This window comes from Scomber japonicus, chromosome 23, assembly GCF_027409825.1.
Source record: "Scomber japonicus isolate fScoJap1 chromosome 23, fScoJap1.pri, whole genome shotgun sequence".
In the NCBI taxonomy this organism is placed as follows: Eukaryota; Metazoa; Chordata; class Actinopteri; order Scombriformes; family Scombridae; genus Scomber; species Scomber japonicus.
This window is the reverse complement of record NC_070600.1, coordinates 8,687,753-8,712,307: the sequence shown is the minus strand read 5'-3', so window position 1 is coordinate 8,712,307 and position 24,555 is coordinate 8,687,753. Positions and strand designations below refer to the sequence as shown.

General features: G+C 40.1%; 2 protein-coding genes across 2 annotated transcripts in view; both read left to right on the top strand.

Annotated features, from left to right (window-relative positions):
- The window catches only part of LOC128353349 (DENN domain-containing protein 11-like), a 252,134-nt gene that overhangs the window by 54,793 nt on the left and 172,786 nt on the right, over positions 1 to 24,555 (top strand). The gene's annotated exons all lie outside the window — the stretch shown is intronic.
- On the top strand, positions 9,680 to 24,415 carry mapk11 (mitogen-activated protein kinase 11). Its single transcript, XM_053314042.1, has 12 exons — positions 9,680 to 9,922; positions 18,643 to 18,772; positions 18,879 to 18,937; positions 19,159 to 19,270; positions 20,149 to 20,178; positions 20,753 to 20,800; positions 20,890 to 21,004; positions 21,097 to 21,168; positions 21,513 to 21,592; positions 21,861 to 21,939; positions 22,155 to 22,328; positions 23,534 to 24,415. Exons 1-12 carry the CDS (start codon positions 9,810 to 9,812, stop codon positions 23,605 to 23,607), a joined length of 1,086 nt encoding a protein of 361 aa, XP_053170017.1. The 5' UTR covers positions 9,680 to 9,809; the 3' UTR covers positions 23,608 to 24,415.

The window sequence follows — 24,555 nt, the reverse complement described above, 5'->3', positions numbered from 1 at the left end:
TTAAAATCTATATTTGTTCATCTTAGTCCATTTTTATATATATATATATATATATATATATATATATATATATATATATAAATAAAATATAAGTAATTAGTAAAAGTATAAGTAGTAATAAGTACAAATAATTAAATAAAACAAACCAATACTTACACTTGAATGGAAAGTCTTCACCTGTTGGTGTCCCCATTGTTGTGTTTTCGCAGCACTGAACAGCGCCGCGCAAAGGATCTTGGGATATGGGAGCATCTGGGAGGCGCGAAGGATAGTAGCGGTGCATCCTCGAAAAAGAGGGAAAAGAAGGCCGCATTTCAAGGCTGCATTTGAAGGAGTCTTCGAATTGGGACAGCCTTCGTGCGACGTTGTGACGTAATCGGCCTCTAAATGCGTACTTCGAGGATGCAGCCTCGCAATTGGAACCAGATTGGGACACAGCCAATGTGTGTAAATGTGTGCTAGTAGCAAAGCTCTACTGGCTACCGTTAGCTAGTTTAGTTAAGTTGACAAGCATCCAATGATACGCGATTTGGAAAACATACTTACCGAGGTGGCCTGTGGTGGTTGCTGTCGCTGTCGACATACTCTGTATTGCCGCCAGAACGGCTCTGCCGATGTTCTCAGCTAAAGCAGATTCAGTCATGTTTGTGGCGCGACCATGGCCGACAGTACAGTGTACCGGGTGGAGGAGCAAGGGTGTAGGATGACAGATCAGTCATAGTGAGCCCCCTTGTGGCTGGCTGTAGTGGCTACAGGTCATAAGTCCGGCACCCTTCATAAAAGTGACACTAAAAACTCACAGTAGCCTACTCTTCAAATAAAGTTTCTCCAACCGTGTTTGTTATTTTAGGTAGTTATTATCACGATAATCCATGTCCAAGAGTCCATTTCCCCGGATAAGATGGGGTTTATTCGTTATTTGCCACTATAAACACACTCTGACCTCCTCAAGCATTTATTTTGGTACTTTACCGGCTGTTACCGGCATTTGAATTTGCATATTAGCTAAATATTTAGTTTCACTCAAAACATTTAAATTTAAATATTTAAAATATCTCTAAATTGACAAATATTGTTGTAAATGTGCAAAAAAGTGTCTCAAAAATTCAGTTTTTTAAACATTGAAGCTAAATGTGACAAAATGTTGCTGTTATTTTCAGCGTGAGCCGCTTTACAAACAGCACCCCATAGAGTCATTCTCCCCATCTACAGGTGTACGAGAGGCTCTACATCACTGGAGTCTTTCCACCTCCACCTGAACCACTTTATTCCAGGTGTGTGTCTATCAGACATGTTAGTCCATGTGTTGTGTAATCCAAGAATATTTCATCATTTTATTTTTAACCATATATTTGCAGGGAGCAGTACCAACAGTGTAAATTTTCAGATTTACCTGTTGGAAGGGCTGCACAGGTGGAACCAAGACCACGGTGCTGCAGCCATTGGTTTTAAATTTTTATTAACTTAAATAAAGTGCAAGAAAGTAAAACTAAAGTATCATAAACTAAACAAACCGGGTGTCTGTGAGGAGAGGAGAAACAGCTAGCAGCTGGATGTCAGAGAGTCAGCTGTGCTGCAGCTTAAATAAACTAGGAATCCTCAGGTGTTTCCAGTTGCGTTAACGATCACCTGCAACAATAGAGCAAACAGGCAGGTCAACTACACAGTTGACATGAGGACTCACACCTCGCTATTTTCCGTGCCCCTTCACAGTCAAACAGCTGGCTATTGATTGGACTGGGAGAAAGTTAAACAGGCACAATACCCGCACAAGGTTCCCAGTGAGCTGGCATGTACGGCAAAATTTTAGGAAACTTGGAAATGTCACATTTCAACCATGACCAAAAGAAACCGTGCAGGATACTGATTTTTATTTTTATTTTTACCCCTGAACATCACAGAATTGACACGGGACAACAACTTGAAAAATATATGACATATACTGTATATACACTAGGGATGTGACAAGATCTCGCGAGATTAAAACGTGCCGATATTTCTCGTCAAGGTGAATGTTGTCTCGCAAAGCAATATTAAGGGTGCGCACCAAAAACAAAACAAAAAAATATGATCAGTTTTCTATTGTTTCTCATTTTCACGGCATGTCTTCTTTTTATAATGTCACGTGTGGATCATTAACCTTGTTGCAGCTTCTACCTGCTAAGAAGATCTCACAGAAGTAGGAGAGCAGGAGTGGAGGGTCTAAGCATTGAATATAATTAATCTGCATTGTTTGCGTTAAATGGGATCTTTCATTATACAACAATGCAGATGAATTATACTTCATGTACGGACCCTGCATACTGCATATGATAATTCATACTTAGGAAGTAGAACTAAAGTGATATTCATTACAAGATGATTAGTTAAAAAAACATTTTAAAATGCACCTGCATTATTTTGCATTTTGTGACTTTCAAATAAACGAACAGTCATATATTTCCTCATTGAAGTTTCCTTTAAAAATAGTGTTAACATCTCATCTCGTCTCGATCTCATGAACCCAATATCAAGTCTCGTCTCGTGAGCTGAGTGTATTGTCACACCCCTAATATACACGATATAATGTTCCATGTTTGGAGGTGGCAGGTTGAATGGATGGCTAGATAGATAGGTGTCAAAACTGGACTGTAGACCAGTTTGCCTCCTGTTTCCAAATGCAAATTGGGACATTTCTTTTTTGCAGCATTCATGTTACCATGACAATGAAGGTTGCCTAATGATAAGAAAGTAATGTTAGTAACTTTTTCATTTATCCCAAACCGTGATCTTTCCCTAACCCTCACCCTAAACAAGTGGTTTTTGTGCCTAAACCTAAGCACAGCATAGCCATGCCATAAAATATAATTTTTTTAAGTGATCTGTAATGGTTTCTGTGGCCTTACTGACAGAGAAAATATGGTGCAGGCATAAAAGATCCTTCCAACTGAAATATAAAGTCATGCTGAGTGTCACGAAAAAAATGGGAAATTCGTGTCCATGTATACAAATCTATAGATTAAATTTTATAAATATTTCACAAAGTTCTGTGAGATGCTGTTGTAACATTAATACACCCCAAAACAGGCAGATCTGGATCACACACGTAATAGCTCTGTTCGCATGTCACAGGGCAAGCTGAGAAAACACCTGAATAAGGCAGGTCTGGAGCAAACATGTACATCATACTACGCCTGCATGACTGTGATATGATTATCATTGTGGTAAAGGCCTGGCTCATACTGGTATCGGAATCAGAACAACTCTAGTAGAATATGTCACATACATGAAGTGTCATCCCTGAGGGTTAGCCGGCACGGTGCAGCCAGGGCAGGGAGCCTCTCTGGTGGGGAACTCCAGCCCGTAAATGATGAACGGAACTTTTTTTTGCAACTCTTCCTCGCTTTGTGTGATATTAGTAAAACTGTGACTTTCCCTCCTGAAAGTTAGTTTGTAGGTTTATTTTGTGATTTTTTTTGTCTGGAGGGATTTTCTTCACACAGTGCCAGTGGGGCTTTTACGGGTGGATATAATCAATATAATATATATTTTTTTTTAAACACTCCTGTGTGTGCAGTGTATGTCGCTGACGCAGAAGTTTCTCTTACTCAAGCTTCTCCTTCCTGCCCATCTGTCTCTGTCACTTCTCCTACAGGTTACCCTACAAAAATGACGTGGCTGTGACCTTGAGACGGCTGTCCGAAAACAACAGACACTAACATTGCCACAACACTAGATATATATACAAAAACTCTGTATACAATGCATAAGGACAGTAACCTATCTTCTGAACGGCATATGACAATCTGACATTGGGTCAGAAAAAATAGAAAACCAGAGCAAAATGAAAGCTTAACCAAAGCTAAACCAGAACAAAACCATCAACCAGTACACAGCTGGGCAAAATCACCTAATCAGTGTTCGTGATCAACACCACCACTGCTACCTGAGACACCAACAGAACAAACTAAATGGATGAGCCCTATTCTGTCATGACCTGGCTAAAGTGGCCTCAACAAACGGGAGACACACCAGCATTAAGTTTAAACACAATGTTTTTTTATAGACCAAGTGGGTGTAAGATGTATGTGTGACTGTTCAAGGTGCAAGAAAGTAAAACATAAAACTAAAGCAAGTTCAAGTTCAGTTCAGAGCTGTATTGTCCCTCGAGGGGAAATTTGGTTTGCAGTGACAGTACAAAAAACAACTAACACAACAACCATAAATAGATAAATAAACAGTGACATAACAAAAATCATCTCAGCATACAGCACAACCAAACTTGATAAGAACAATCACAATCCGAATAAAAGTAGAAATGTTGTTTAGGGGTTGTACAAGTTAACTGCATTAATTGCATGTGGGACAAAGGAAAATGTGTACCTATTTGTTCGTGCTCGAGGTAGCCTAAATTCCTCCAAAAGTGAGAGGGAGCCAACTGCATATCTAATCTATGTCGGAAGTCCCAAGTGGAAGTTTCTTATCGTGTAATGTATTGCTTTTTCGGCATCCATAATACATCCATGGTCCATATTAGTGTTGTGTCGTTCGCGAACGTGTCGTTCGAACGAACAAATCTTTTGAGTGAACGAAGTGAACTGAATCACTTCATGAACTGATTCGTTCCTTTCTCAGTTCAGTTCAGTTGAGCTCAGCCGCGAGCATGGCTGCCGGTCGGGAGTGGAACTGCCGCGACTCACTCAGTGAACGACAACACTTTGACTGACTCTGAGTGAGTCTGACACAGCGCCACTTTCAGCACAGTACGTGAACGAGATTCATGTCCTCAGCATGTCGTTCAATGATTCGTTCGCGAACGTGATTCGCCGTCATTCAATTCATGATTCAGCCCACTTTCAGCACAGTACGTGAACGAGATTCACGTCCTCAGCGTGTCATTCAATGAATCGTTCGCAAACGAATCACGTTCGCGAACTGCTAAAAGTGGCGCTGTGTCAGTCACTCACTGACTCAGGGCACTGAGGGCTGAGGAGTTGATTCACGTTCAGTACATGTACTGCTAACATTAGCGCTGTGTTGCTAACATCAGTGTAGCATCATGTTATGTTATTTTACTGTGCACAGAGGACACTTTCACTGTGTAATATTTTTAGTGCATGTATAAGCAGCGCTGCGTCTCCCGCGAATGATTGTATAATATAGTCCTTGAACGCACCGTCCCTCAGTAAGTGAACGTGAACCTCAGGGCTGAATCATGAACTGAATGACGGATTATTTGGCTGCTTATCAGTTCAGGGAGTTGGAGAGCACTGAACGATTCGGTGAAGGAATCTTTTGAACGAATCATTTTAATGAACGGATTCTAAAGATTCAGTACAGTAAAAAGAACTGCCGTTCCCATCACTAGTCCATATCGATTAGCGGTTAGCATCATGGTTAGCACGTTATTTAAATACAGTGAACCCTCGTTTATCGCGGGGGTTACGTTCCAAAAAGAACCCGCGATTGGCGAAATCCGTGAAGTAGTCAGCTTTATTTTTTTACAATTATTATACAATACAATACTGTACTATAGAATGAAACCAAAGCTCAAAACCTGTTTTCAGGCCCAAGCATTTGTTTAAGAAATAAATATATAAACGTTTTCTTACAAATAACTATGATAGTTATTAGAAATACTGTAAAATAATCATTTTAATAATCAATACGAGGTTGGACACATTGTGACTGATGCGTATTTCACAATTCCTCTGACTGTGCCTCTTCGTCCTGACTCCGCTCCGCTGTAGCGTCTTTTCCTACTGAAGGCTGTGGTGCAGGTGTCTTTTTCTACTGAAGGCTGTGGTGCTGGTGTCTTTTTCTACTGAAGGCTGTGGTGCAGGTGTCTTTTCCTACTGAAGGCTGTGGTGCTGGTGTCTTTTTCTACTGAAGGCTGTGGTGCAGGTGTCTTTTCCTACTGAAGGCTGTGGTGCAGGTGTCTTTTCCTACTGAAGGCTGTGGTGCTGGTGTCTTTTTCTACTGAAGGCTGTGGTGCAGGTGTCTTTTTCTACTGAAGGCTGTGGTGCAGGTGTCTTTTCCTACTAAAGGCTGTGGTGCAGGTGTCTTTTCCTACTGAAGGCTGTGGTGCTGGTGTCTTTTTCTACTGAAGGCTGTGGTGCAGGTGTCTTTTTCTACTGAAGGCTGTGGTGCTGGTGTCTTTTTCTACTGAAGGCTGTGGTGCAGGTGTCTTTTCCTACTGAAGGCTGTGGTGCAGGTGTCTTTTTCCGAGAGAAGAACATAGTTATGGGTAGTTGTCGGCGCTCTTTTTTCTTCTGGGCAAGAAGACACTTATAAACAGACATGCCACCCTCGTCGACATTGTGGGTTTTGTCATGGAGAAAATTTGCAAACGTAAATCTGGCAAGCTGTACAGAGACGAGGCACGGAGACTAATGACATTGGTCTACAGTCCCTTAGCCAATCAGGATGCAGAACACAATGCACTGTAAAAAAAAAAAAAAAGCATAAAAAAATGCACTAAAAAAAATCCGCGAAAGGTGAACCACGTTATAGCGAGGGTTCACTGTACGGCACAGTGATGGTGATAATGGTGATAATGCAGTGAGTAATGGGTATGGACAATGAGAGTAATAATATAACACGGTATACGGATATTGCACAGTATTAAATTACATTAAATATTAAGTATTGATAAATTAATATTTATGTGAAAGTAAGTATGACATTTGTTATGACTGTGTGTGCATGTTGCAACTGCTGCCTAATCTCAAAGTCCTCAGTTAATTTATTGGTTATTTAAATATTAATCCTTGTTTTATTTAATCTGAGAACTCTATTCAATCTTAGTTATTATTCAGTCCTATTGTGAGTGTGTGTGAGTGAGTGTGTACCCCCCTACCACCACCCCCACCACACAAACATACCATTCACATTTGTATTCATAATGTTATTAAAGTTAAATCCTTGAAACGCTAGTCAATGATACTGTTACGATAAACATGTAACCGCAACAAGGTTCATAAAATTATGTGTAAACGTATGTGGGGTTTTTAGACTTTTATTTTTGTTTTCGCTTGGAGCGGCGATTAACTTCCACCTGACACTTCCTGCAAGGATTGGCTATATATGAGCAGTGATTGACTAAATACCGCTTGGGACTTCCGGCAAGGATTGGATTTATGGCGGCACTCTTGTCGGCCATCTTTACTGTAGGAAGGTACTCGTGCAAAAAGTGGGTGATCAGAGCTGGACAAGATTGACCGTGCTTTCTTTAAAACAAGCTTGTCAAAGATCTCTGAGAGAGAGAGAGCTGCTGCATGCCAATTACCTTACTGGTTTCTTTCGCAATTTTGAACAGACGATTTTTGTTCTTTACTGACAAGTTTCCATAAAACAAAATTAAGCAAGATGTTAAAATGGACTCAATATAACTAAACACATGCCAGTAGGGGAAAGAGAGCTCTAGAAGCATAGCAACTAGCTGAGTGTCAGCCAGTGAGATAGTGAGCTGTACTGCAGGCACAACTTAAATACCGTGTTCCCAGCTGTGCTAATGATAACCTGCATAGATAGAGCAAACAGGCAGGTGAATCACACAAAACAATGATGACACCTGGTCATTACAATTACACATAAATACAATTAATAGTTATTCTCATAAATGAGAAGTACTGTATATGTACACGTAACAATTTCAAGTATTTGAAAAAAACTTAAGTTTATTATTTGTGTTCTGGCAGCTAGAAATGCATTCATCAAATAGATATAGATGCAAATAGTCACATTTTTTTCTTTCTAATTTTTTCCCCTTTTCCTCTATTCTCCCCTTTCCACCCCATCTATAATGGAGTAGTGTTACCCAGCTTGATATGAGCGAATTGGGCAAGCGCCCAGGACCGCATTTTGTCATGGGGTGCGGCACGAGCTCTTCAAGAAAAGAAAATGCTGAGATGGTGCAGCGCGCACAGAAGCTGTGAGAGAAGGGGCGGGGGGGGGGGGACAGTTCACCTCTGGGTCTCCCTACTGGAATGGGCAGGGGGGAACGGGGGATCCACTTAATAGAGCAATACTCTAATGGAATTAGTGGGCTAAAGTCAGTCACACCTCGACTTTCTTCCAAATAACGCACATTTCATTCATAATATTATAAATACAGGCCTATAGTTCATGCACATTTTTATTTTCTGGGTTGTGTGAAATGGCAAAAAAATAGGTAATAGCAAATGAATCTGTGCATCTCCAAGATGAATTGGTTCAGTCTTGTGCCATTTAAACAGTGTTTGCTGTTCTAAGTGCAATAGTGTAATAATTTGATTCTCATCAGTGTGTTTTCCCATTTGTGTAAGAAGGATTTGTGCTATATTCTTTATTTATTTGTATTATATTATTATTGTTGCTTTCTGCTCTTCTTATATTTCTGATTGTATATATTTTTTGCCGAGGGCGTCATTCAAGCTAGAACTGCCACTGTTAATCCTCATGCCTAAATCTAACCAACCAACACTACAGGACACAGAATCTGATGGGTTATCAAATACAGTGTTTCATCACCAACTCTTTGGCCTACTATGAAAAACAGTGACTGTCAGAAGTCAGATTCAAACCCAAAGGGGGAAACTGACCTAAACACAGAACTGTTTTGCCAACCTAATTGCTTCAAACTTTACTTTAAATCGAAAGCCATAAGGATATAGACAAAACACAATGAAACTGGTCACAATGAAACTGGCCTTAATGGTTATCTTTTAAACATATTGTGCATGTGTTATGTTTAGTTTATTCATAAAAACACACTTAAAGTAACATTTAATTATTTTAGCCTACAGTGTTTATCATAATAGACACTCAGATACACAGGGCAGCATTTAAAGCCAAACCAGGAGATTTCAAAAATACTAGAATTCAATTCACACTGCTCTTCTTGGAAATGTGATTACATTGTCATAGTCTTGTTTTTGGTACATCTCGCACTAGCATATATTAACCACCAGATGACAGTCATAGATTTATATTAGTACATTCTAAGTTATTATACAGTTATCTTTGTTTTTTCCCTATTTTTTTGTTTTTAATATAACAATTTCTTTCTGCTAACTCCATTTATTCTCCTCTGTTGGCTTTTTGTTCTTTTTTCCACAAAAACATGTATCTTGCGTGAATGTAAATATTCACCAACTTATTCATGTTGTACACCGTAAAACGTTCTATCCTGTAACATTAATCCATTCACTGATTATTTCAATTCAATAACAATTAATAAAATACATAATGTGAAAGTGGTCACTTGTAGATTTGACCAATGCAGTATCAGTTTATTTTTAAAAATTAAGCATGACTCATGTCAAACCCACAGATCACCCAATTTATCAGCTTAGTGCATTAAATGTTCAATATAGGTCGTGTCTCAACACTTATCAACCTTGTTACCAGCAGCAGCAAGCAGCTGAGCTTTTTGTATATTTACCCCACATGTATACTCATATAATGTCATTATTATAGTGTAAAATGGCCTATAATAGCCTATATTATAATTTAACTTGATGTAAAATCACATCATATAATATAATATGTTTGTTCTTGGTGTTATTAATGGTAGTCTATCATATCAACTTTTTGACATAACCATAGGGAGGTGAGGGGGTGGGGGTGCAGGAGAGAGAGACAGAGAGAGAGAGAGAGACAGAGACAGAGACAGAGAGGGAGAGAGCTAGGCTGTCACTGGCCGGTGCGGTGTGCAGCAGCAGCAGCTCGGCTCAGGCAGCAGACGGCGGCCCGCGCCTCCGGTCCCATCTACCGTTTTCCTCCGTTCGTTTCCATTCCCCCTATTTTTTTTGCTCACTCCTTTCTTTTCCTGTTGACGGCTTGGAGAAATGTCGGCCAGACCTGGATTCTACCGACAGGAGCTGAACAAGACTGTGTGGGAGGTTCCGGAGCGGTACCAGAACCTGACGCCGGTGGGCTCCGGAGCCTACGGCTCGGTGTGGTGAGTGTTTGTTTGTGTGTGTGTGTGTGTGTGTGTGTGTGTGTGTGTGTGTGTGTGTACGTGTGTGCAGGGAGGGTGGAGGGGCGAGGCTGCACAGCTACAATATATATTGTTCATGATGCATCAGCGTAGCGATGCCTACATGTCGGCTGTGTCATCAGAATGAAGAGGCTTGTGACTGAACGTTTGGTATTTATTGTTGTCATTGTTGGTAATGCCGGCTTATTATTATCACGTAGCTTTTATAGCTTAAGGAGTCAATATGTTGGGGCAAAAACCTAAAATAATGTGTTATGTCTATGAATAATGAATAAGATTTCATGTGCACTGTTGTCACCCATATCCTATAAAGACATAGCAGGTTTGCAGGCTTGTTTTTATCCCACAGCTCACTGCTTTCTGCTTCTGTATATGGGTGGGAGGGAGTTAAAGACTGAGATAGTGTCAGCACAGGAATTTCCCAAATAACCCTCCCATCCCATCCCATCCCACACACACAGACATAATCAACTTGGCAACATGCAATTGCTTTCATTTTGGACTAATCTGTATCTGCCAGTGCTATCTCATTGCCATGGTGATGTGTCATGGTGATAATCCCCCCTCACTGTCAATATTAATTAAGGTATAACAGTATAGGCAGATGGTTACCTAAGGAAATATGGGGAGAATGGTTTGGATGTTCATGTGACTGATCCCAGAGGGATAATTACTTTTTCAAGACGTTAAGATGTTTAAGTTGCTCTATGCAGTGTTGCATATTGGTGACTCCATAATAGCAGAAGCAAGAAGTAAGCCTGAACTGCCAGGATCAATCAATCCTCTACTGCAAACTGATTGATCCTGGCAGCACGGTCAAAGACTGAATTACAGATGGAAATTCCCAAGACCTTGTAAAGAACAATTTACATAGATATGAACTGCAGAATCCAGATAAAATGACACCTTACTGAGAACTGGTGAAAAGCCCATCCTTTTACCTGTATACTAAATTCAGTGTTTGTCCACTCACAACATCCCAAACTCAAGCACATCCTCATTGAGTCTTTCCAGACAACAATGAAAAAAGCTACATCTTTCCAGCCAATCCTATGGCTCTAAATCCAAATCCTGTGATGCTTTTTTACAAAAGGGATGAGAGAGGTAGAAGATTTAATGTCTGTGAGTCCAGATTTGTCTTTATGGATCCCCACTCTTGCCCTGTTCAGGGGCCTGTTTGGAATTGGCTGTTAAGTTTTGATTCATCATTTTCTGTGCAGGCAAAGAAAAGTCCATGACTGACTTTGTTTTATTTGTGCTACTAGAATGGATATACTGCATGTTATTCATAGTCTTTTTCTTTGTAGTGGGGTACAATAAACTCTGCTTCCATTTTCCTGGGATATAACTGTATACTATTTACCTAATAGTCTTTAGATAGGATGATGTTGTGTTGGAGAAACATGTTTGTAGGATTCAGTAGCTGAACTGAACTTGCTAATGTTCCCACCTGTGTTGCTAAATTGGTTTGGACACTGTATGATCCAGTACTTGTGCCCTGTGTTATGTCAGATCACACACTAACATTATTGCATAAAATTGATATGTTGGCTTGTTTAGCCACACCCATCATAGCCATTGCCTGCATCCTTTGGATGGAGGCCTTTATCTTGACAACTGAGTTCCTGTCAAGTCAGATGTTAATGAAGATACTGTCTGAATTAGCAGGAGATGGGGTGTGCTCCTCTGTTGGAGCTCCTCTTAATGATTCAGGCTTCCAGGAGTATTTTGTGCATAAATATCTTGCCTGTGTTCAGCTTTAAAGCTCTGCTCAGAATAGCACAAGAGCAAAATTAAAGAGAGCTGGATCACAATTTTGCTTTCAGCTGTTTCAGCCTCAGGGACATTGTAGGCACACAAGCATCTTAGAACCTAAAACTACCAAAGTTAAGATCTAATACCCATTTTTGACACCCATGCCATAAACGTGCTTATCGTAATGTTATGAATGCATCCATTCAGTGGTACATGGGACTAGTCTTTGTCAACAAAACAATGTTGCCCGGAGTAATGTGGCATTCACAGTTGATGCTCATGATCTTTGAACGTTCAGTCAATTTGTCTCAGCATAGAAAACTCAGTGCCAAAGTCAAAGTTATGATCTTTGTTGCACAATTTTCATGTGCATCTATGGCTCTGAACAGCACTTTCTGGAACTTCTTTGATTTCGTAACAAGATGATTGTGAAAAATATGAACTAATTCTTGTGCTTACATACATGAAGTCACAGAGCTGTGATTGAAGTCTCTTTATTCCCACTTGATGACAGATTAGTTTTGACCATGATATACAACCCAAGCCCCTCAGTTTGGTCAAGTTTGCATTCATTCTACTCCTCCTTAGAGTGGCAGAAGCTGGACGTTTCAACCATTTATTGCTCATAGCTTTTGTTTTTCAATCAATCCATTTCTTTTGGCTGTTTCACCATTCATCCATTACTTTCATTTGTTTCAACCATTTATCCATTCCTTTTAGTCAGCTCTTTAAATTGTATATTTTAGCTAGATATTTCAACATTTATCAGTTAGCTATTCCGTCATCCATTACTTTTAGCTACCTGTTTCAACCGTTTGTCCATTATTTAGCCACTTCACCATTTATGTTAGTTAACTTGTTTGACCATTCATCAATTTTTAGCTATTTCAACCATTTATTCATTATTTAGCTACTTCACCATTCATCTAATAGCTATCTATTTCAACCATTTATCCCTTACCTTTAGCCATTTTAGCTGACCATTATGCAACTTATTTCACCATTCATTCAATAGCTAAATATTTCAAATGTGCCTGCTTGCTAATTAGTTTTTCAGTTAGCTATTTCACCATATATCCATAATGTTTAGCAGTTTCAAACATGTCTCCATTATTTAGCTACTTCACCATTTATGTTAGCTAACTAGTAAGCTAGCTAACCTTCATCCATTGTTAGCTATTTCACCATTCATGCAATAGCTAACTATTTCAACCATTTATATAACAGTTATCCAACATATTTAATTCGTTCATCCAATAGCTAAATATTTCAGAGATATTTCAACTCTGCTCGCTTGCGAATTAGTTTTTAATGTACTCTCAATTGTAACAGTTGAATATATAGGTTTTTTTAAACTCAAGTTGTAGTTTCTATTTTTCCAAATTGAGTGAGCTACACACAATCTTCCCTGTACTCCTTGGGTTATAGCCATGTTTTGGAATCCCTACTGAACATAGATGGATTAAGGTAAACTAAATCATTGCTGTCTCGAGACCGATTCCTGCCACACAGATAGTAATGTGTTTTATGTGTCTGGTTTGTTTGGAAATATAAGAAACACTTGAAAATGTATTTAGGGAATAGCAGGTGTTTTTTCTCCTCCTGGGGATTAATAAAGTTGTCTTGAATCTTGAAAATCTTGGTTTACAGACTGAACAATCTGAGCAATTATATCTCTAAAGGACTTATATCTATGGACATGACATGTTTGCACTGGTGAAATGCCTTCTTAAGTTATACACACACACAAAGGACATTCCTCCACAAACCACCCAGCACTGCCCTGCATTGTTAACGTTGATCTCCAGCTATTGTCGGTGACTTTCTCATGGAAAGGCTTGATATGCAAACAGCTGGGGGATGGGGTTTCAAAGTACCACATGTGTATGTGTGTGTCGTGATGACGGGGGGTTAGGACAGTCCCATAGTCTACCTCTTGAGATGCACAGTAAAACAGCTCTCGTCATTTATCTCAAATAGCGGTTTGTTCTCTTGGCAAAACCTCTTGAGATTGCAGGCCTGAGGTCAAGGATCTGACAAGCTCATATAATCTTCTATAGTTTAGCTTGAGCCATACCCTCATCACCCATGGGAGAAAAGGGACCAAAAGAGAAATAGAGTTATATTAGTTATAAGAAATGGAAGGACTGCGGAGGAATGGAGCAAATGGATGGAGCAAAGCACAGACACAACAGAGAGTGAGGCCTCATAAATGCACAGCGTATTTAATAATTTAACATGCAGTGCCTCTTGAATTCTGATAAGTCATGAGCCAAAAAGTTTGAAAGACTGAACGCTGTCATATTTTTTGTCAATTCCAGTTTTATTAACTTATCAGCGTCCCTACCGTCTGAGAATTGTCCAATAAATATTCTCTTTTCTGCTTCATTTCTTGAGCCAAAATTGGACCAATTTTGGACCAGGCGAGACTGAACAACAAGAGAGAATATGTGCTAAGCTGATCAAGCTGCTTTCATCTCATGTCAACATATGTAACATCTGCTTAGTAAACCAGGACTTTGGCACAAAGCCTCTCATTTGGGTAACTATGAATAAAACATGACTGTTTCATTTTCTGCTGTCAGAAATGTTACATCTGTCGGTTTGCTGATTGGGAATACGATAAACTGAGCAGAAAACGAGATTGGGATTCTGATTTGTTGCTCACAGCTCATGTTTAGATAGAGGGCTTTCATCAAGTGACTGCAGTGCAATTTAATAGCTACAGATGCAGCATGCAGGCTGTAATTATAGCGTGTGTGTGTGTATGAATACTGAAAATAGAAATTTGGGGGTATAGTGCTAAATAAATAGTTCAACATTTTGGGAAATGCATTTTTTTCCTTCTTGCAGAGAGGTAAGATAGGAAGATATGACTGTCTTTCCATTCGGTATCAAATTTTCGCCACCAGCCGGTTAACATACCTCAATATGACTTAATGACTCAAATTAGTGGAAAACAGCTAGTTTTGCTCTTTCCAAAAGTGACAAATGAAAAATGACTAAGAAATAGCCTCACAGGTAGGCCCAAATAATTATATCAATGTACATTTTTTGTTTTTGTTTGAATTAAACAAAATATAACATGTTTATTAGATTTTGAGGTTCTGGTAGGCAGATGTTACATTTGAAGCTACAGTAGGCTAACTGTTTCTCTTTTTCCAGTCTTTATGCTTAAGTCAGTTAATCAGTTGCTGGCTGTAGCCTCATATTCACCACACAGAGTGTGGTATCGATTTTCACATCTAACTAAAAAGCAAGTAAGCGCATCTATAAAAATGTCAAACTACACTAACACTACCTTTTAATTCATAAAATTGGATGTGGATCAACCCCCAGCCTCAATCATCTTCATCTCTAATTGCAAGAGTCAATACCCTCCCCCAACAGCAAATATATGCAGATCATATAGGTTTTCCCCATTGGTTTAATTAGGATTCCATGAGCTGTTGAAATAAGCATATGTACATGAAGATAGGTTTCCTTGGTGAATAAACAGGGAATCTTGAATCTTGATACCTGAATCATGTCACACTGGGTTGCCCTTCCTCTGGTTATGAAACCGGAGGTGCATTAAGAGCCGAGATGTAAAATAAAATACTGAGACTGAAGAAGAGGAAAGAAATCGATGCCTTGGCTCTGCTTCTCTGAGAGCTGTGCAGTCAGACCCATGTATGGAAGATGGCAGGGAGGAAAGAATGTGTGAGGCGAGAGGCCTGGTTCATGTCAGAGACGGAGGAGAGTGGCTGCTGTCCTGGCTGAAGCCTGGCGGGGACATCCGGGCTGGCAGCAGGTGACATCCAGCCAGAAGGCTACAGGGATGCAGTCAACCATGCAAGAGTGCAGTTTACTCAAGCATGTAAGCATTGTAAGTCATCATGTAATGATACAGTAATATTTACAGTGGGTTTTATATTGTGGAAAAAACAGGAGACACACATCATTTGGTCTCTGCCAACTCTCTCAAGGTGACCATATGCTTGCTGCAGAGCTGAAGTTTTTGAGTTTGTTAGGGAAAAAAGGGACATTTATGAATCTGCCAAGGTGGCCCAGGAACAAAATGTACTGTGGGCCCCTCACAGTAGATAAAATATCACCTGTCACAGAAATTGAAGCTTACATGTGTCTGCTTTATGGTAGTTGTGACACATTTTAGGAAGTGCAGAATGACTCAAATACAATGTCAAACTAGAAACTGTTAGCAATGAGAGTGTTTACATACACATACGTATTTCAGTTATGCATTATGATCATCAGTATCATTTGCCATCATATGTTTTGTTGTACTAACTACTAAGTACTGTAACTTGAGTTGATGGACACACCTGCAAACATGGCAGAGAATGATCAGACTTCTAGTGTTTAAATGCCAAAGTACCCTGGTTTCTATCTGAGTATTCCAGCTCACATATGCATGACTTATCCAAGTGTCTGAAATAAGGATATGCTGTTTATATGCCGAGAAAATAACAGGAACGCTTCAAAAACGTGATTAGAACCAGGATGCTACAGCACCAGTAAGCGCTTGTTGAAGAGTCAGTCATTACACCCACTGCTGAACGGATCAGAATTAAGATGTAGCAGTAAGAAGAGTAGTTTGGTTATGAGTAAGCAAGTCTGGGTCATAGTGTTTTTCTCACATTAAAAAGTCTCACTATATTGCTTTTATTAAGCTAAATCTAAAATCTGAACCAGGCCTCTCATTTGAAACTAACACCTTTATACTACACAGCAAAAGTATTTTGCTCCAGATTTTGCGGGCCAAAAGCTCTCAGAAAAGTGTAGTCTGTGACATGTAGGAAACCACAAACTCATGTAAAAGATGACGCGGCAGGTTGTGGTTACACCTCTAGTTCACCTCAAATTCAAATTCCTGAAAATGAGCACATTCTATAGAACATACATTTACAAGAACTTCACAAGCATGACTGAGAAGGTATTTTCCCATAAAGTGAAATCAGTCTGATTGACTATATAATTAATGCTATAGGCCAATAATAATACGTTTTGTACTATACATTGAGTCAGTTCTAAGTACTATAAATCGCTCGCTTTACTCTTACTTTAAATGTCATTTTTTTTCCATTCGGTGTCAAACTTCTTCCCTTTTGCTCTGTCCGCAATGTGCTTTGCAGAATTTCTCAATACTCACCCATGTTTCCTTCCTGTTTATTTGTTCCGCTCTCTGATGGCTGTATTATTATTACTGTGAGAATTGAAAAGGCTGAAAAGACATGGGCACCACAAAGGCAGCAGCAGCAGCAGCAGCAGCAGCAGCAGGGCTCATCATTCGATATGTGGAATGACATTTACATTTCAAAAGAGGCAGTTGAAATAAACTGCTGCACATTTACAACATCTGACATCCTCACTTCTCTTGTTCCACCACATCCTCTGTCACACTTTCAAGTATCTCTCTGTCTGTCAGTCAGTCTGTGTCTCTTTCCACACTCCAGCATTAATTACTACTCTTCTCTACAGCACATATGTATGGTAGTTGGAGCCATCAGCTGGTTAGCATAGCTTATCTTAAAGAATGTAAAATGGGGAAATGGCAAGCCTGGCTCAGTCTAAAAGTAACTAAACACACCGTAAACTCATTTAGCTTAGATTAGTTTAGCACAATGACTGTCCTGTAGCATAATAGCCCAGCTCTGCCTAAAGTAACATAGACCCTGTTTACACTTGGCATTAACATGTGTGTCGGGTGATCCACTCACAAGCAAACAAGTAAAGACAAGTGTAAGCTAACACCAAGACATATTGTGATCTGATTACTCAAACCACTTCCTGAGATGGCCTGGGACACATTTGACCACATATCTTTTGTAGCGTAAACACTTATGTTTTTCTGTTGGAAGGATGTAACAGGAAAATATATCATCAATGCAGGGAGTGAGAGTTGTTTTGGTAGGCTTGCCTGTGGTTGATAAAATGGAGAGGACCACAAATTTATGGGTTAGAGTAATCTGAATGGTTGGAATAGCCTGTACATGTTTATTATGGTAGTTCTTGAGACATTTTTATTAGCTCTTAGCTATTTAGCCTGCACTAACAATAAATCTGGTGCTTGTCTGACGTTATAATAGCGAGCAGGGCCCTTTGACCTTGTAGCAGAAGTGACGTAGGCACAATGTGTCTCAGCTGTCCACTTGTGATCGGATCACCCGAGACACATGTTAATGCCAGGTGTAAGCAGGGTCATAGCCAGAGGAAGTCACTGCACATGACCAAGAAATAGTCCCACACTTTTTACACTTCTGCACATTGGTTTTTGCACAGAACAAAAAAACAGATATCATGTGTTAAAATTTTGAACAGATCTAGGCTAGATGTTTCTCTGTTTCCAATCTTTATGCTAAGCTAAACTCACCATCTCCTGGCTGTAGCTTCATATTTTAAACACAAATTTTGAGGTATTGATCTTTTTGTCTAACTCTGTGAGAGAAAGCAAATAATACTCTAGAGGGTCACAGAATAGCTGGAGCCAAGCACAGCTGACATTGGGAGAGAGGAGGGGTACACACTGAACAGGTCACCAGTCAGTCACAGGGCTAACATGAGTAGAGACAGCCAAGCATTCACACTCTCTTTCACACTTACGGGTAATTAACAGTCACCAGTTAACCTAACCTGCATGTTTTTGGATGGTGGGAGGAAGTTGGAGTACCTGCAGAGAACGCACACAGGCATGGAGAGAACGTGCAAACTCCATTAAGAAAGGCCCCAGCCAGTCTGTGGGTTTGAATCTAGAACCCTCTTTCTGTGAGACAACAGTGCTAATCATTGCAGCACCTGAATTTAGAGTATTTGAAATGAAATGTTTGTATTGTTTTTACTGGAGATCATTTTTGTTTGTTGATTGTGGAATTATCTTCATGTACAGTCAGATACCTTAACTTCATTTCTCTGATTTCTCTCTACAGTTCAGCATACGATGTTGTCTTGCGCCAGAAGGTTGCAGTGAAGAAGCTGTCCAGGCCTTTTCAGTCTCTGATCCACAGCCGGCGCTCATACCGAGAACTCAGACTGCTCAAGCACATGAAACATGAGAACGTTAGTGCTCCTTATAAAAATATCCAGAGACAGACAGATGCAGCTCTCTGTGTGTTTCCGCCTGGCTATTGATCAACTCTGCTTGTTTCTGCCTCTGCCTCTGCAGGTAATAGGGCTTCTGGACGTCTTCACACCTGCAGCAACTCTAGAAGACTTCAATGAACTGTAAATATTCCATCCTGTAATGTTTCTTATAAGTAGTACATCTGTCTAATTTTCACCAAAAATGCAATGCTTCTGTTATTAGATATCATGGTGGTGTTGGTGGAGGCGATTGTAAGAGATTACAGGCTTGTGGAGATGTCTGACAGTTGCCATGGCAGCATCACCATGTTCTCCTCCAACCCCCCCCCCTCCTCACATACATTCACTCTCCCCTTTTCCAGCTACCTGGTGACTAACCTGATGGGTGCAGACCTCAATAACATCGTCAAATTTCAGAGGTTGTCAGACGAGCACGTGCAGTTCTTAATTTACCAGCTTCTCCGTGGCCTCAAGGTGATCTACTATGTCGAGATTTATCCGCTGCATGCCAAACTGAATGCAAATAGTAGATGAGTGGTTCCCAGCCTTTTTTGTTGGACATGCTGTACCCCCACAGCCACACGAGATGAACTCAAGTAGCCCTTCATCCACATTCATCCATATTTAACACTATTGATTATATATACATACATATATATAGTCAGATTGAAATGTGAATGTTTAGGTCAGGCCAAGTTTGTATTCATACTACTATTTGAGTGGCAGAAGTTGTGTAATTTTCAACCAATAGTCCATTCATTTTGGCTATTTTATCTATCCATTACTTTTAGCTCATTATTTCAATAGTTTATTCATTAATTTTGGGTATTCCAGCCATTTTCCCAGTGCCTTTCTTTGCTTGCTTGATGATCTTTTCACTCACTCTCATTTAAGTTCAAGTTAATCACTGTGTAGATAGATACATTTAATGAAATTATCATTTCTGTTTTCAAAACTTAGTTGAGTTTTACTTTATCCGAATACCTCCTGGCAACTGTAGTAGTGCCCCCCTGGGGGTATAAGAACCCCTTGTTGGGAATCGGTCCATATTAGATGCAGTCTGTGCAAATTTGTAGTTCATGTTGCACAAATACACAATATTTATAGAGAATGAGAAATGCTATTAACTCAGAGATTGGTGTCAAAAGTTTGCCTACTAACATCAGACCAGTCCAGCAGCCAGCCAGGCCAGCTGTTCAGCCTGCCCAGTTACCATGGGACAGACAAAAGCAGTCTCCCTTTAGTCAGGGGCTAATATGGTGAACTGCACTGTTGACCCCTGTCTCCTTTATGTCCCCTCTCTCCTATTTCCTCCCCCATCCTCCTGTCCCACCCCATCGCCTGTGGAACAGTACATCCATTCAGCAGGATTGATCCACAGAGTGAGTGCCTTCTCTTTGCCCTTCCTGTCATTTTGACCATCAACTTTGAGAAAACATAACAGTGTGTGCATGGTTTAAGAATATAGCTCCAAGGTTGAAAAGTATGACCTTATTTCACACTGTCTCTCAGGGTCACACATATTCTGTATCCGTCTTATTCAGCTTTTTGTTAGTTATGTAATGTTTGCACTGAGTGAAATGCTCGAATATGACTGCATGTTTTTTTATCACTGCATCATTACATCAAACTGGAATATTCTAGATGACTAGTTCATCATTTTATTCACATTTAACCAAAACGAGAAGAAGCAATTTTGGGGATGAAATGTGAATTTTTGTGTAACATAGAGGCTGCCTGACTCGAACTCTGAGGTTTTGCAGTGGAGTACAGCAATGGCTATTTTCAAATCACTAATTAATAGCTGTTCTCTTGAGATTTATCTCTATGAGTATGCTCTGCATAAGGTTAAATGGATTAGCCGTTGGTGCTGTTTTATATTCATAACCATCCTCTGTCTCACTATGATACCTACATGTTTCTCTCCTCCTTTGTCTGGTTCGCTATCCTTCCCAGGACCTCAAACCAAGTAATGTGGCAGTGAATGAGGACTGCGAGCTTAGGGTAAGACTGACCCTCCATTTAAATCAGCAGATCCTGCACTCCAATCTGTAAACTCCAATATTTAGAAGAAGTGTCTACCCGTCCGACAGATCCTTGACTTTGGATTGGCCAGGCAAACAGACGATGAGATGACAGGGTACGTGGCAACTCGCTGGTATCGAGCGCCTGAGATCATGCTGAACTGGATGCACTACAATCAGAATGGTGAGAATATGGCGATGATCAAGTTGTTAATATTTTTTGGAGATAATTACATTAAATGTTGACTCATTAAACCTGTGCTGTTTCTATTCCAGTTGATATTTGGTCAGTGGGATGCATTATGGGGGAGCTGCTCAAGGGAAAAGTCCTTTTTCCTGGCACTGACTGTATCCTTCATCAGCATGGCATGAGTCTACCGCAATTTGCAGTTTTTTTCCCATCTTAGCAACAACCCTCCATTATCTCTTTTAAAGTGCCCTGTGGATGCAGGCTCCTTGTAGATTTGCATCACAATCCGAGGCTGCTCTAAAGGAGAGGTGCATCAACAGAGACAAATGGGGGAATGAATAGGACAGATCACAAAAGACTGAATTATCTAGGTTGTTGTGTTTGGTGTCTAAAAGCAGTGCTAAAACTAATTTTATTTACTCGCGGCTACTATAATGAGTTGAACAATTAAAGAGTTGACTTTTCTCAATTCTTGATGGCCCTTAACTCTTCCTGCTCTAAGATATTGACCAGCTGAAGAGAATCATGGAGATGGTTGGGACTCCGACGCCCGAGCTCTTAAAGAAGATCTGCTCTGAACATGTGAGGAATGGTGGAATATATAGAGGGATAATTGGGAAGGACAATTATGGTTAAATGGGAATGCGAAAAGGAATGTGTTATGCAAACATGCTTCCATTGATGCAAAGAACCCACTGAAATGTTGTGATTAATTAGTCATTTGAAGGACTTGGCTGCTCACTGAATACTCACTATAAGTGAGTGTTGGGGTGATTGATCACGAACTGTTTAGCTCCGAATAATACACATTGTCACATGCCATGGATTGAACATTGGTCCCTATTTGCAGGCGCAGAAGTACATCCAGTCTCTGCCTTTCATGCCCCAGCAGGACCTGGAAAAGATCTTTAGAGGGGCAAATCCACTAGGTAGGTGATGCACAACAGATTGGATTATCAATTTCTTAAATTGAATCGAAAGACTGTAAGAGGCTGCTAAAGCTCAAGTTGCTTTCTTCATACTACAAATTATAAATTCAGTTATACATCATTTCTTCTTCTAGCAGCGACACCTTCAATACATTTCTGTTTCCAGCCTCCTACCATATCTCTCAACCCTCTTTGTCTGTCTATTTCTCTGTTAGCTGTTGACCTGTTGAAGCGTATGCTGGTTCTGGACTGTGATGGGAGGATCTCTGCCAGTGAGGCTTTGTCCCATCCCTACTTCTCACAGTACCATGATCCAGACGATGAGCCAGAGGCCCCGCCTTACGATCAAACACTGGAGAGTAAAGATCGAACTCTAGAAGAATGGAAAGGTAAAGCTTTCATTGGAAGTAGCACAGTATATGATTTAAAATGTTTACATCCCCTGTTGTCCTTGAGGAAGAAAACAATAAAAAAATATATGATGTGACCACAAGCATATTGGTGACATTTTAAAATGTTCAGATATTGTTTACTTCTCAATTTCTTTCAAATTCATGCTCTCACTTCCTTTTCATGAAAAGTTTAGAAAGGCAGCCTTTGGATTGCATTACAAAGTTGCACAAACTGATGATGCAGATCAAAAGTGAGCTTGAGGCTGCATTCACACCAAATCCGGCAGTACGAGAAAAATGGCAGTCCTCCCATTTATTTGAACGGAGGCCATGTGTTTACGCTGCAGGAGCGGGCCGCACAGAGCTCAGCAAAAAAACTGCAGAAGAAGAATTCAAACTGGACTCAACTTTTGCCCAAAAGCAACCTGACATCACACTGCGGTGGCCAAACACATACATGCAAGCACACATTCCTGGCAGATTACTTTGTAATGTGAATATTGTATTTGGCTGTTTACCTTATGATTATTATAACAAAAGATAAAATAGTTGCTACCCTGAAAACTTTCCAGAGTTGTAAAATTCTGTGTGTTCTGAGTTTTACAAAGCACTGCTGAGGATAAGTCCTTAAATCAATTCACCTGTAACTCCAACTCGACTTCCTGGATTGTGTTTCATTGTCTTGCTGGTACCACAAACAAAACACCACCAGTGCTGGATATAGTATGACTGCAGCCTCAAGCTACACAGCTTTTCACAGTGGGAATTATGCAAGAGGTTAAGCTTGCATGGGTGTTACCAGAATGCTCACTGCACCACCACAGTAATAAAGGTTTTGAGATATTTTGAGATGCCATTTATATCAACATAAATATGATTATGTTTTTAAGTGGAGCAGGGAGTTTTATGGTTTGTGAAATGCACCACAGCTGGTATGAGTCATAGTGGATAGTTTTGCATGGTTCACATCCAAAATTTGAGTTTCTACTTTCTAGGATAGATAAGTTGAACAGACATGATTACAATAGTACTGAATAAACCTTGCACAAGAAATCATGTGGTTCTTAGTGTGAATTCCTGTGTTGTGAGAACCAAATGTCAAGGAAGTGTTTTTGCCATTTCATTTGACACTTCATTTTTTTTCTCTCACGATCTCATCATCAGCACCACTAACAACAGCTTCTTTTCACTCATGTACACAGAGCTGGTATTCGAGGAGGCGAACAGCTTCAAAGCACCCGTCAGCAAGACTGATAGCCTTCAGGTGGAGCAGTAAGCATCTTTCTGCTCTGCCTCAACCTTTACCTGGAGGAGGACCACATACTCAATGAGTGAGGTTGAAGGACTGTGGCAGGCTGAATGAAGATAACTGATTCCCCTGGGCATGGCACCTCTCCCCTCTGCTCAGTGTGACTGTGTTTGATTGCCTGTCATGAGTTTATTTGAATAGCAGGGCAGGAATGGTCTCCACGGGATCAGATGCACACATTACAATTACAGGGAGCATTTTAGAATCAGAAAGAAGGATGTCCTCAGTCCGGAAAGTTGCTTCCTCTTATGTTTCCGTTCAGTGAGGCTAAAATGAGGAACAATTTGACTTGGCAAAAAAAAAGGGGTGATTCATACGAGGAGGCAACTTTACAGAACTGAACTGTGTTTACCGACTGGTAGAGGGCGAACAGGAGAGAGAGAGAGAGAGAGAAAGAGAAAAAAAAACGCACACTAGGATTTCCAAAGCAACGAAAGAACACCATCTGGTCCCTCATTGTGACAAATGCCATAAGCAGTCACTGCTAAGACTTTCATATATGGAATTCATATTTAAAGGCTTGCAACAGTGCCCCATCTTATCACAGATCAGCTTAGCTCACATACTATTGCATGATTTTTGTGTATTTTATTATTACAACATATTACTGGTACTGTATTATAATCATTAAGACTGCTTATTGCATCTGCCACACACCGCTGTTAAGCCAGCCTGAGGTCCAGGGGGAGGTATTACCAGGAAATATGACAGACCTTCAACCAGTTTTATCTCTATAATTTCCGCACTGTAAAAATAAAACAAAAGCAAACAAAACAAAACAAAAAAAAAAAAAGTACTGTTCTTCCTCGGATGAAAACCATCCCCTCCTGCTTACAGAATAGTAAACACCAACTGTGCTATTAATTAGCAAGGTAATTAATATATGCCAAAGCTGGAATAGAGTGACTGTGCTGC

Coding starts and splice junctions, on each gene's coding strand:
- mapk11 (XM_053314042.1), top strand. CDS start 9,810: ATGTCGGCCAGACCTGGATTCTACCGACAGGAGCTGAACAAGACTGTG. Junction 18,773..18,878: donor AGCACATGAAACATGAGAAC/GTTAGTGCTCCT, acceptor CTGCCTCTGCAG/GTAATAGGGCTTCTGGACGT. Junction 21,169..21,512: donor CCTTTTTCCTGGCACTGACT/GTATCCTTCATC, acceptor TCCTGCTCTAAG/ATATTGACCAGCTGAAGAGA.